The sequence below is a fragment of the Jaculus jaculus genome, chromosome 9 (genome assembly GCF_020740685.1).
Source record: "Jaculus jaculus isolate mJacJac1 chromosome 9, mJacJac1.mat.Y.cur, whole genome shotgun sequence".
NCBI lineage: Eukaryota > Metazoa > Chordata > Mammalia > Rodentia > Dipodidae > Jaculus > Jaculus jaculus.
In genome coordinates this window covers 97,744,830-97,755,786 of record NC_059110.1, presented here as the reverse complement: position 1 = coordinate 97,755,786, position 10,957 = coordinate 97,744,830, and the positions used below count along the sequence as shown (strand labels likewise).

At 42.1% G+C, this 10,957-nt stretch overlaps 1 protein-coding gene across 1 annotated transcript; it reads left to right on the top strand.

The window, feature by feature from the left end:
* Nucleotides 1-3,039: 3,039 nt before the first annotated feature.
* On the top strand, nucleotides 3,040-3,327 carry LOC123463582 (prothymosin alpha-like). Its single transcript, XM_045159738.1, has one exon. It carries the CDS (start codon nucleotides 3,041-3,043, stop codon nucleotides 3,317-3,319), a length of 279 nt encoding a protein of 92 aa, XP_045015673.1. The 5' UTR covers nucleotide 3,040; the 3' UTR covers nucleotides 3,320-3,327.
* The last annotated feature ends 7,630 nt before the right edge of the window (nucleotides 3,328-10,957 follow it).

The following is a 10,957-nucleotide window of genomic DNA, read 5'->3' as shown; positions in this document are numbered from 1 at the left end:
TGCCTGCAAAACCTGATGGCCTGGGTTCAGTTTCCAGGCACTCACATAAAGCCAGATGCACAAAGTGGTGCATATGTCTGGAGTTCATTTGCAGTGGCTAGAGGCCCTGGTGTGCCCATTGCCTGTTCTCTCTCATTCTCTCTCTGCTTGCAAATAAATAAAAAAATTAAAAATAAAATATAAATAAACATTTGTCATTTGATCTACTAATTCCCTTCAAATATTATTTAAGAGAAATTAAAACAGATTTTTACTAAGAAAAATTTATACTTGTAGGTTTATAATGCCTTCATGTATCTTGTATCACCACCCAAAGCTACAAATAATATCAGTGTTTCACAACTAATAAACTAACAAATTGTCCTACATCCATACAATGGCATATTACTAAATAAAAAGGATGAAACTATTGATATTCATGACAAGACAGGTGAATCTTAAAGCAATTATGCTGTGTGAAAGAAGCCAGACCCCTAGAGCTGGGCGTGGTAGGCACATGCCTTTAATCCCAGCACTTGGGAGGCTGAGGTAGGAGGATCGCTGAAAGTTCGAGGCCATCCTGAGACTACATAGTGAATTCCAGGTCAGCCTGGGCTAGAGTGAAACCCTACCTCAAAAAAAAAAAGAAAGAAAAAAGAAATCAGACCACAAAAGGTATAACACCATATGATTCCATCCACATGACTTGTGGGAGAGAAAAACTACAGACAAAAAGCAAATAAGTGCTTATCAGGTGAAGGAATGATTTGATGGTGAAGAGAGACAAAGGAATGTGTTAAAGTGATGAAGCCAGATGATGGATGTGGAAACATCACATGTGGAATCATAACCCTCAGGAGGTGAAGACAAGAGGATCATTGCAATTTTGAGGCCAGCCTGGGTTATATGCTGAGTTCCAGGCCAGCCAGGGCTACTTAGTGAAACTCTGTCTCAAATATAAACATCAAGTAATGAAGTCCTATTATATAGCAGTGGTCACACAACCATATGTACTTGCCAAAAGTGATAAAACCATATGTTAACATACTTATTGGAAATTATACCTTAATAAACTTGACCACTTCCTGACTTTTCACAGTGCTTATCATGGACTGTAATAGCAAAACTTACAAGTATAAATAAGTCCTTTTTTCTGTGATGAAATTGTATCACAACCAAGAAATAAATAGACAATAAAAATTAAAATATAAGAATGAAAAGCAGTTGTAATATAAAACTCCATGTGCCTTAAGATAATTAGTAAGAAATATGTGTAAAATTTATGTGCATGCTTACGTTTCAATGTTTTTTTAAATTTTGTTTTTATGATCTAACTGACAATGAGAGTTTGTTTTTTCAGAGAAATAGTAATGTTTCATTTCCTTTCAAATAATGTTGATGCTGAAGTTTCTCAAATAAACCCAGCTTGCCACCTTCAGGCAACTGAAAGACTTACAGAGACAGGATATTAATTTTGCATTTTTCTCAACAGTTCATAATTAATAGTATCTTTATCTCTCCATTAGTACCTTTGAGTATTTTGCTGTATCTTTGATCTCTCCCTAGCATATTCTGGAATCTGCCAACTTCCAATGCTCAGTTCCAGTGCCACTGACTCTAAGAAGCTTTCCCTGACCATTTTAGTTATTTCTTTTTTGAGGGAGGGTCTCGCTCTGGCCCAGGCTGACCTGGAATTCACTACGTATTCTTAGGCTGGCCTCGAACTCATGGTGATCCTCCTACCTCTGCCTCTCAAGTTGGGATTAAAGGCATGGGTCACCACACCTGGCTTTATCATTTTAGTTTTTTCCCCTCAAAAATTTCATCTCAGTTGGGCACACAACTTTAATCCCAATACTTAGGAGGCAGAGGGAAGAAGATTGCCTTGAGTTCCAGGTCAGCCTGAGACTACATGGTGAATTCCAGGCTAGCCTGGGCTATAGCAAGACCCTACCTGGAAAAACCAAACAAAAAAAAATGTCAACCCCTTTCTTGCATGCAATCTCATTGAACATGATAACCATGTATGTTTTACATTTTTATTTCTGTATGGCTACTTTTGTATTCATAAAATGATTGCATATTTTAACATTTGCTGAATAAATGAGTGAATACATAGAAAGCTGGAATAAATGTAGTGCTTTCATTTGGGAAAGGCTTTATTTTACTAATGGATTAGTAAGAATTCTACACATTTGTTCAAGAATGTATGTGAGGACTGAGCATGGTGGTGCATGCCTTAAATCCCAACACTTGGGAGGTTGAGGTTGGAGGACCACTGTGAGTTCAAGGTCAGCCTAAGACTATATAGTGAATCCCAGAATTCCAGGACAGCCTCAGCTAGACTGAGACCCTACCTCAAAAAAGTTTAAAAAAAGAAGTAAAAAATACTAGAATATATGTGGGGCTGGAGAGATGGCTCAGCAGTTAAAGGCACTTGCTTATAAAGCCTACTAGCCCAGGTTCAATTCTCCAAGACCCGTGATGCAAAGCCAGATTCACCAAGTGGCATTTCCAGTTCGTTTGCAGTGGCAAGAGGCCCTGGTACATCCATACTCTCCCACTCTCCATTTCTTTCACTCTGTCTCTCACACAAAGAAATAAATTTTAAATAAAAATTTAAGAATATATGTGCGCTAGAGAAATAGCTTAGCAGTTCAGGCATTTGCCTGCGAAGCCTAAGGACCCATGATCCACTCTCCAGGCCCCACATAAGCCAGATGCAAGGTAACACGTGTGCACAAGGTCGCACATGTGCACTAGGTAGTGTACACATCTGGAGTTTGATTACAGTGGCTGGAGGCCCTGGCAGGCCAATAGGCCAATTCGCTCACTCACTTTGCTCCCACTCTTGCATTTAAAAAAATTTTAAAAAAGAATATAGACAGGCTGCCCCTAAAAGCCATCTTCGCATTGTTCCTGGGCTCCGTCTCTCCGCAGACACCTCGGCCGCCTGCCTTCCCTCCGTCTCTCTGGCCACGGACTCCGGCAGCCTTTTCAGCCTTTTCGCCCGAGTCTTCGAACTCTTTCGCCCGCGGCACCGGCTCACCGGCGCCCCACCATGTCAGACGCGGCTGTGGACCCCAGCTCCGAGATCACCACCCAGGATTTGAAGGAAAAGAAGGAAGTCGTGGAGGAGGCAGAACAGGAGGCTGACAATGAGGTAGATGAAGAAGGAGAAGGTGGGGAGGAAGAGGAGGAGGAGGAAGAAAGTGATGGGGAGGAAGAGGATGGAGATGAAGATGAGGAGGCGGAGGCAGCTACGGGCAAGCGGGCAGCTGAAGATGATGAGGATGATGATGTTGATACCAAGAAGCAGAAGACCGATGAGGATGACTAGACAGCAAAGAAGGAAAAGTTATTGAAAAAAGGCCACCGTGACCTATTCGCCCTCCACTTCCCGTCTCAGGATCTAACCGTGGTCACCTTGGAGTAGAGAGGCCGCCCGCCCGCCAGCCACGGGCAGCGCCGCCCGCAGGTGACACGCTCTTCACCTCCCCGCCAAAACCACAAAGAGAATTTGCAACTGGGGAGGAGAAAACCAAAACTTCCGAGGCCCTGCTTTTTTTCTTAAAAGTTCTTTAAAAGGAAAATTTGTATTTTTTACTTACATTTTATATTTTTGTACATACTGTTAGGAGTCAGCCATTTTTAATGATAACGGATGACCAGACCAGCCTTCAGAGCGTTCTCTGTCCTACTTCTGACTTTACCTGTGGTGTGACCATGTTCATTATAATCTCAAAGGAGGAAAAAAAAAAAAAAAAAGCAATCTTATTCCGAGCATTCCAGCAACTGTTTTTTGTGTGTGCACCTAGCTGTACTACAAGTAGTTGGTTTGTATGAGATGGTTAAAAAGGCCAAAGATAAAAGGTTTCTTTTTTTCCTTTTTTGTCTATGCAGTTGCTGTTTATTTTATTTTTTTGGCCTGCTTGATGTATGTGTTTATTTTGCTGAGTTGTTCTTAAAAAAAAAAAAAAAGAATATATGCATGCATGTAAGGTGTCAATTTTCATTGACAATAAATAGATATATCTCAATTTCTGTTAACCTTCCAATAAAATAATATCTGTTTGTTTTTTGTTGTTTTGATTTTTCAAGGTAGGGTCTCACTCTGGCTCAGGCTGACCTGGAATTCACTATGTAATCTCAGGGTGGTCTTGAACTCATGGCAAGCTTCCTACCTCTGCCTCCCGAGTGCTGGGATTAAAGGCATGTGCCACCACATCTGACTCCAATAAAATAATATTAATGAGTGATTTAATGTCTTCTTGGTGACTGGACTCGCGGTACTTACTTAAATTTTTTTTGGTTTTTCAAGGTAGGGTCTCACGCTAGTCCAGGCTGACCTGGAATTCAATATGTAGTCTCAGGGTGGCCTTGGAGTCACGATGATCCTCCTACCTCTGCCTCCCGATTAAAGGCTTGCGCTGCTACACCTGGCTTAAATTTTTTTCAATTTTTTTGTTTATTTTTATTTATTTTTTCTAAATGACAGAGAGAAGGAGGCAGAGAGAGAGAGAGAGAGACAGACAGACAGACAGAGAGAAAGAATGGGCACGCCAGGGCTTCCAGCCACTGCAAACGAACTCCAGATGCCTGTGCCCCCTTGTGCATCTGGCTAACGTGGGTCCTGGGGAATCGAGCCTCGAACCGGGATCTTTAGGCTTAACAAGCAAGCGCTTAACCGTTAAGCCATCTCTCCAGCCCCTGGCTTAAATTTTAATATCTGGATAGCTAAAAGAGTTTTTTGTTTTTGTTCCTGTTTTTTGTTTTGCTTTTTGAGGTAGGGTTTCACTCTAGCTAGTGCTGGGATTAAAGGAGTGCACCACCACACCTGGCTTAATAAAAATATTTTTTAAAAATTGAAAGAGGGCTGGAGAGGTGGCTTAGCCATTAAGTGCTTGCCTGCAAAGCTAAAGGACGTCTCTTCTATTCCCCAGGACCTAAGTAAGCCAGATGCACAAGGTGGCGCATGCATCTGGAGTTTGTTTGTAGTGGCAGGAAGCCCTAGTATGCCCATTCTCTCCCTCTCTCTCTTTCAAACAAATAAATAAAAAATTAAAAGAAAAGGAAGAAACAAAATGATTGAAAATGGCATCTCTTTTTTTTTTTTTTGGTTTTTCGAGGTAGGGTCTCACTCTGGTCCAGGCTGACCTGGAATTAACTCTGTAGTCTCAGGGTGGCCTTGAACTCAAGGCGATCCTCCTACCTCTGCCTCCCGAGTGCTGGGATTAAAGGCGTGCGCCACCACGCTCGGCGGCATCTCTTTTTTTATTTGGAGGCAGAAAATTTAAAAATATCCCTAATTCTATGATCCAGTCATCTGATTACTTTCCTCCAAATCTCTAAATTGCCAATATCCCTTGGCAAATTAGTAGAAAAAATAATGATGTGCAATGTACTTGAAAAATCTCAACTTTTTGTTGTTGTTGTTTGTTTTCCAAGATTGGGTCTTGCTCTAGCTCAGACTGACCTGGACTTCACTATCTAGTCTCAGGCTGGCCTCGAACTCACAGCAATCCTCCTACCTCTGCCTCCCAAGTGCTGGGATTAAAGGCATGTGCCACCATGCCCAGCAAATTCTCAACTTTTTATGACTATTTTCATCTAAAAAGTTAATTTCTTTATGCTTATGTTCTTTTTAGAATGCAAAAACCACCTCCCTGTCTCCAGTAGTACTAAGTAACAAATTCATCATAAACTTTTAAAATATTTATTCATTTCAGAGAGAGACAGACAGAGAGAGAGAGAGAGAGAGAGAGGGAAAGAATGGGTAAATCAGGACCTCTTACACACAAACTCCAGATGAATATGGCTTTACCTGGGTACTGGGGGAAAGAACCTGGGTCTTCAAGCATTGCAACCAAGTACCTTTGACCACTGGGCTCTTTCCAGCCCATTTTTTTTCTTCCAAATTTTTATTAACAACTTCCATGATTATAAAAAATACCCCATGGTAATAGCCTCCACCCCCCCCCCACATTCCCCTTTGAAATTCCATTCTCCATCATACCCCCTCCCCATCTCAATCAGTCTCTCTTTTAATTTTGATGTCATGATCTTTTCCTCCTCTGAGATTGGTCTTGTGCAGGTAGTGTCAGGCATTGTGAGGCCATGGATATCCAGGCCATTTTGTGTCTATCTCCAGCCCATTTTTAAAAATTATTTATTTATGAGAGAGAGAGGCAGCCACTGTAAACAAATTCCAGATGCATGTCCCACCTTGTGCATCTGACTTATGTGGGTCCTGTGGAAATCGAACCTGGATCCTTTAGCTTTGCAACAAGTACCTTAACCACTAAGCCATCTCTCAAGCCCCCCCCCTTTTTTTTCCCTATGATTTATCAACTGATTGATAGAAACAGGATCTCATGGTAGCTCAGGCTGTTTGCAAGCTCACTATGTAGCTGAGACTGGCTTTGAGCTCCTGATCCTCTTCTCAAGTGCTGAGATTACATAGGCTACTTTTGTTTTTTTGTTTTTTTTGAGGTAGGGTCTCACTCTAGCTCAGGCTGACTTGAGATTCACTATGTAGTCTCAGGGTGGCCTATAACTCACAGCGATCCATCTGCCTCTGCCTCCTCAGTGCTGGGATTAAAGGCGTGTGCCAGCATATCCAGTTTAGGCTATTTGTTGATTCTTTGAAGCAGGTTTTTATTCTGGCCCAGGCTAACCTAGAAATTACTCTCTAGCCTAAGTTGGCTTCAAACTCCTGGCAATCGTTTTCCTTATCTTGAGTGCTGGATTTTAAGTGTAAGCCACCATGCCCAGCTCAATTTATATTTTATTTATTTTACTTTTTTTTGCATATGTGAGTGTAGTATGTATGCACATGTGTGTGGATGTGCTCTCACAAGTGTGAAGAAGCCAGAGGATGATATCAGGTATCTAAGTTAAGTCAAAGATCCTGGAGTTTATAGTTAGTCTAGTCCCAGGGTCCTGCCTGCCTCCACCTCCCCAGAGTTGCAATTATAGATGTTGCTGCAGTCAGGTTTGCATTGCTGGCAGAAATCACCCGACCAAGAGCAGCTTCTGGGGAAAAAAATGATTCATTTTGGCTTACAGTCTCGGGGGGAAGCTCCATGATGGCAGGGGGAAACGATTGCGTGAGCAGAGGGTGGATATCACTTTCTGGCCAATGTCAGGTGGAAAATAGCAAACAGAAGAGTGTACCAAACACTGGCAAGGAGAAACTGGCTATAACACCCATAAGCCCGCCCCCAACAATACACTGCCTCCAGGAGGCTTTAATTCCCAAATCTTCATCAGCTGGGAACCTAGCATTCAGAACACCTAAGTTTATGGGGAACACCTGAAGCAAACCACCACAGATGCGTACCACTCTACCCAACTTTTACATGGTTGCTGGGTTTCCAAACTCAGGCCCTTATGCTTTGTAGCAAGTGATTTACCCACTGAGCCATCTCCCCGGCTCCTAACTTGTTTTATTTTTCTTAGATTTTATTTTTATTTATTTATTACAATCAGAGGGAGAGAGAGAGAATGGGCGTGCCAGGGCTTCTAGCCACTGCAAACGAACTCTAGATGCATGTGCCACTGTGTGCAGCTGGCTTATGTGGGACCTGGAGAATTGAACCTGGGTCCTTAGGCATCGCAGGCATGTGTCTTAACTGCTAAGCCATCTCTTCAGCCCTCCAAACTTGTTTTAAAAGGAGAAGAGCTACACTTGAGGATGGCTTCTCTTCTTCAATTTCTTCCATTAGAACTTTCTCACATAACATCCTTTCTCTTGCCCACTTTGAGGGTTCTTAAGCCTTCTGTCAACCTGTTTCTCATTACATTCTCCCCTCGCTCTGCCTTCTAACAAGACCCAGCTGTTTTCATCAGAGAGATGAAGTAAATAGTATGTTGAGCAAACACAAGGGGATCTAGCTTGGCCCTTTGGTCAACAATGACCTTGGATCTTTGTTCCTGCTTTGGTGAAGGAAGGGAAGGAAGAAAGGCCCTCACTTTAGAATGAGATAGAAAAAAGGGGAGGTCTTGGTGTAGTAGTGCATACCTTTAAATCCCAGCACGCCAGAAGCAGATAGGAAGATAGTTGTGAGTTTGAGGCCAGCCTGAGACAAGAGTGAGTTCCAGGTTAGCCTGGGCTAGAGTGAGACGCTACCTCAGAGAAAAAAAGAGAGGAAAGAAAAAGAAAAGAAAAAAGGGAAAAAACACATAGAATCAGATTAGTATTTCTGGATTCAAATTTGCCAAAAATTATAGTTATAATTTTAATTATAAATTTAAATTTAATTATAATTATAATGGCAAATTTATAATGCCACTTTTATCTAGTTCTGTTTTTTTTCTCAAAATGTGAACTTATTTCTCCTTTGTCAAACCTGTATTTCAATGTTCCTAAACATTCTTCAATTGTATCCCAATAATTCATTGACTACATTTTCCTTTAAAGCTTTTTTTTGGGGGGGAGGGTTTCGAGGTAGAGTCTCACTCTAGCCCAGATTGACTTGGACTTCACTATGGAGTCTAAGGGTGGTCTCGAACTCATGGAGATCCTCCTACCCCTGCTTCCCAAGTGCTAGGATTAAAGGTGTGCATCACCACACCTTGCTAAAAGTATTTTGCTATTTATTTTCAAGGAGAGAGAGAAAGAAGGAGAATGGGTGCACCCGGGTTTCTTACCACTGCAGATAAATTCCAGATGAACACGTCACTTTGTGCATCTGGTTTTACATGGGTACTGGGGAATTGAATTGAACCTATGCTGTGAGACTTTGCAAGCAAGTGTCTTAACCACTGAGTCATCTCTCCAGCCTTTCATGTATTTTTTAGAAAAGTATTTAAGCCAGGTGTGGTGGCACATACCTTTAATCCCAGTACTCAGGAGCCAGAGATAGGAGGATCACCATGAGTTTGAGGCCACCCTGAGACTACATAGTGAATTCCATTTCAGCCTGGTCCACAGTGAGACCCTACCTCAAAAAAAACAACAACAAAAAAATATTTTATTTGAGAGAATGAGAGAGGGAAAGAGTGCACCAGGGCTTCCAGTCACTGCAAATGAACTCCAGATGCATGTGCCACCTTGTACATCTTTCTAATGTGGGTCCTGGAGAATAGAACCAAGGTCCTTTGGCTTTGCAGGCAAGTGCCTTAATCACTAAGCCATCTCTCTAGCCCTCATGTATTACTTTTGACCAATATAGCAGTGGTTCTATATTTTCTTATATTTTTCCCTGAAGATGGCCTGATTATGCTATTTCATATTTATAATCATTACAGTTAACCCTCAGATGCTCAAAAAATAGGTTGCTTGAGCTGGGCATGGTGGTGCATACCTTTAATTCCAGCATTTAGGAGGCTGAGGTAGGAGGAGGATCACTGTCAGTTCTAGGCCAGGATAGAACTCCAGACTAAGGTCCAGGTCAGCCTGGACTATATATATATAGTGAAACCCTACCTCAGAAAACAACAAAACAACAACAGGTTGCTTGGGTTCAAGAACATTATTGAGGAGTATTCATGAAGCAATAGCAGTATGGTGAAATTCATACTTCTTTTTTTTATATTTCTTTATTTATGTTTTGTCTTTATAAAACAGGTCTCTCTCTAGTCCATGCTAACTTAGAACTCACTTTGTAGCCCCACACAACCTTCAAATTCATGTTGATCCTCCTACCTCAGCTTCATGTGCTGGAATTAAAGGTATGCATGACAGGCCTGGCTCAATCTTCTTCAAAAACCTTTTATTTCAGATTTTTACAACTCAAAGGTAAGTAGAAAAAACATTTAATATTGTTGGGAACACTGACCTTTCCACCTAAATTCAACCCATATACTTTCCATTTTTATTCTGTATTTGTGCTTTGTTTGACATTGTAATTTGCAAGCTCATTGGGCAGGAAATAATCTTCCAACATGGAATAGCCTTAAGCACGTGGTTATTAATGGTAACAGGATTCAAATGTCCTTGGTTGTAAAGAGCACAATTTAAACATCTTATGGGCTTTGTACATATTTTCCTTCATTATTGGCTTATACTATTTATTCTTTTTTAACATTTTATTTATTTATTTGAGAGAGAAAGAGGTAGGTAGAAGAAGAGAGATAGATAGAAAGAGAGAGAGAGAGAGAGAGAGAGAGAGAGAGAGAGACAGACCGGACTGACGGACGGACAGAGACAGAGACAGAGACAGAGAGGGAGAGGGAGAGGGAGAGGGCTGGAGGGATGGCTTAGCGGTTGAGGTGCTTGCCTGCAAAGCCAAAGGACCCAGGTTCAATCCCCCAGTACCCATGTAAGCCAGATGCACAAGGTGGTGCATGCATCTGGAGTTTGTTTGCAGCATCTGGAGGCCCTGGCGAACCCATTCTCTCCCTCTCTCTGCCTGTTTCCCTCTGTCAAATAAATAAATGAATAAAATGTTTTAAAAAATGGAGAGAGAGAGAGAGAGAGAGGGCTGGAGAGATGGCTTAGCGGTTAAGCGCTTGCCTGTGAAGCCTAAGGACCCCGGTTCGAGGCTCGGTTCCCCAGGTCCCACGTTAGCCAGATTGCACAAGGGGGCGCACGCGTCTGGAGTTCGTTTGCAGAGGCTGGAAGCCCTGGCGCGCCCATTCTCTCTCTCTCCCTCTATCTGTCTTTCTCTCTGTGTCTGTTGCTCTCAAATAAATAAATAAATTTAAAAAAAAATGGAGAGAGAGAATGGGTGCACCTTGGCCTCCAGCCACTGCAAATGAACTCCAGACACATGTGTAAACACGTGCATCTGGTGTATGTGGGTACTGGGGAGTCGAACCTGGGTCCTTTGGCTTCACAGGCAAGTGTCTTAACCGCTAACCCATCTCTCCAGCCCCTGTTTATTCTTGACCTTCATTAGGTGGTGCTCGTAAGAGAATGCAGTCAGGGCTAGAGAGAAGGCTCAGCAGTTAAGGCGCTTGCTTGCAGTGCCTAATGATTTGGGTTCGATTCCCCAGTAACTCAGGTAAAGTCAGATGCACAAAGTGGTGCATG

Excerpts from the sequence above, each read along its gene's own strand:
- LOC123463582 (XM_045159738.1), top strand. The coding sequence starts at position 3,041 with ATGTCAGACGCGGCTGTGGACCCCAGCTCCGAGATCACCACCCAGGAT.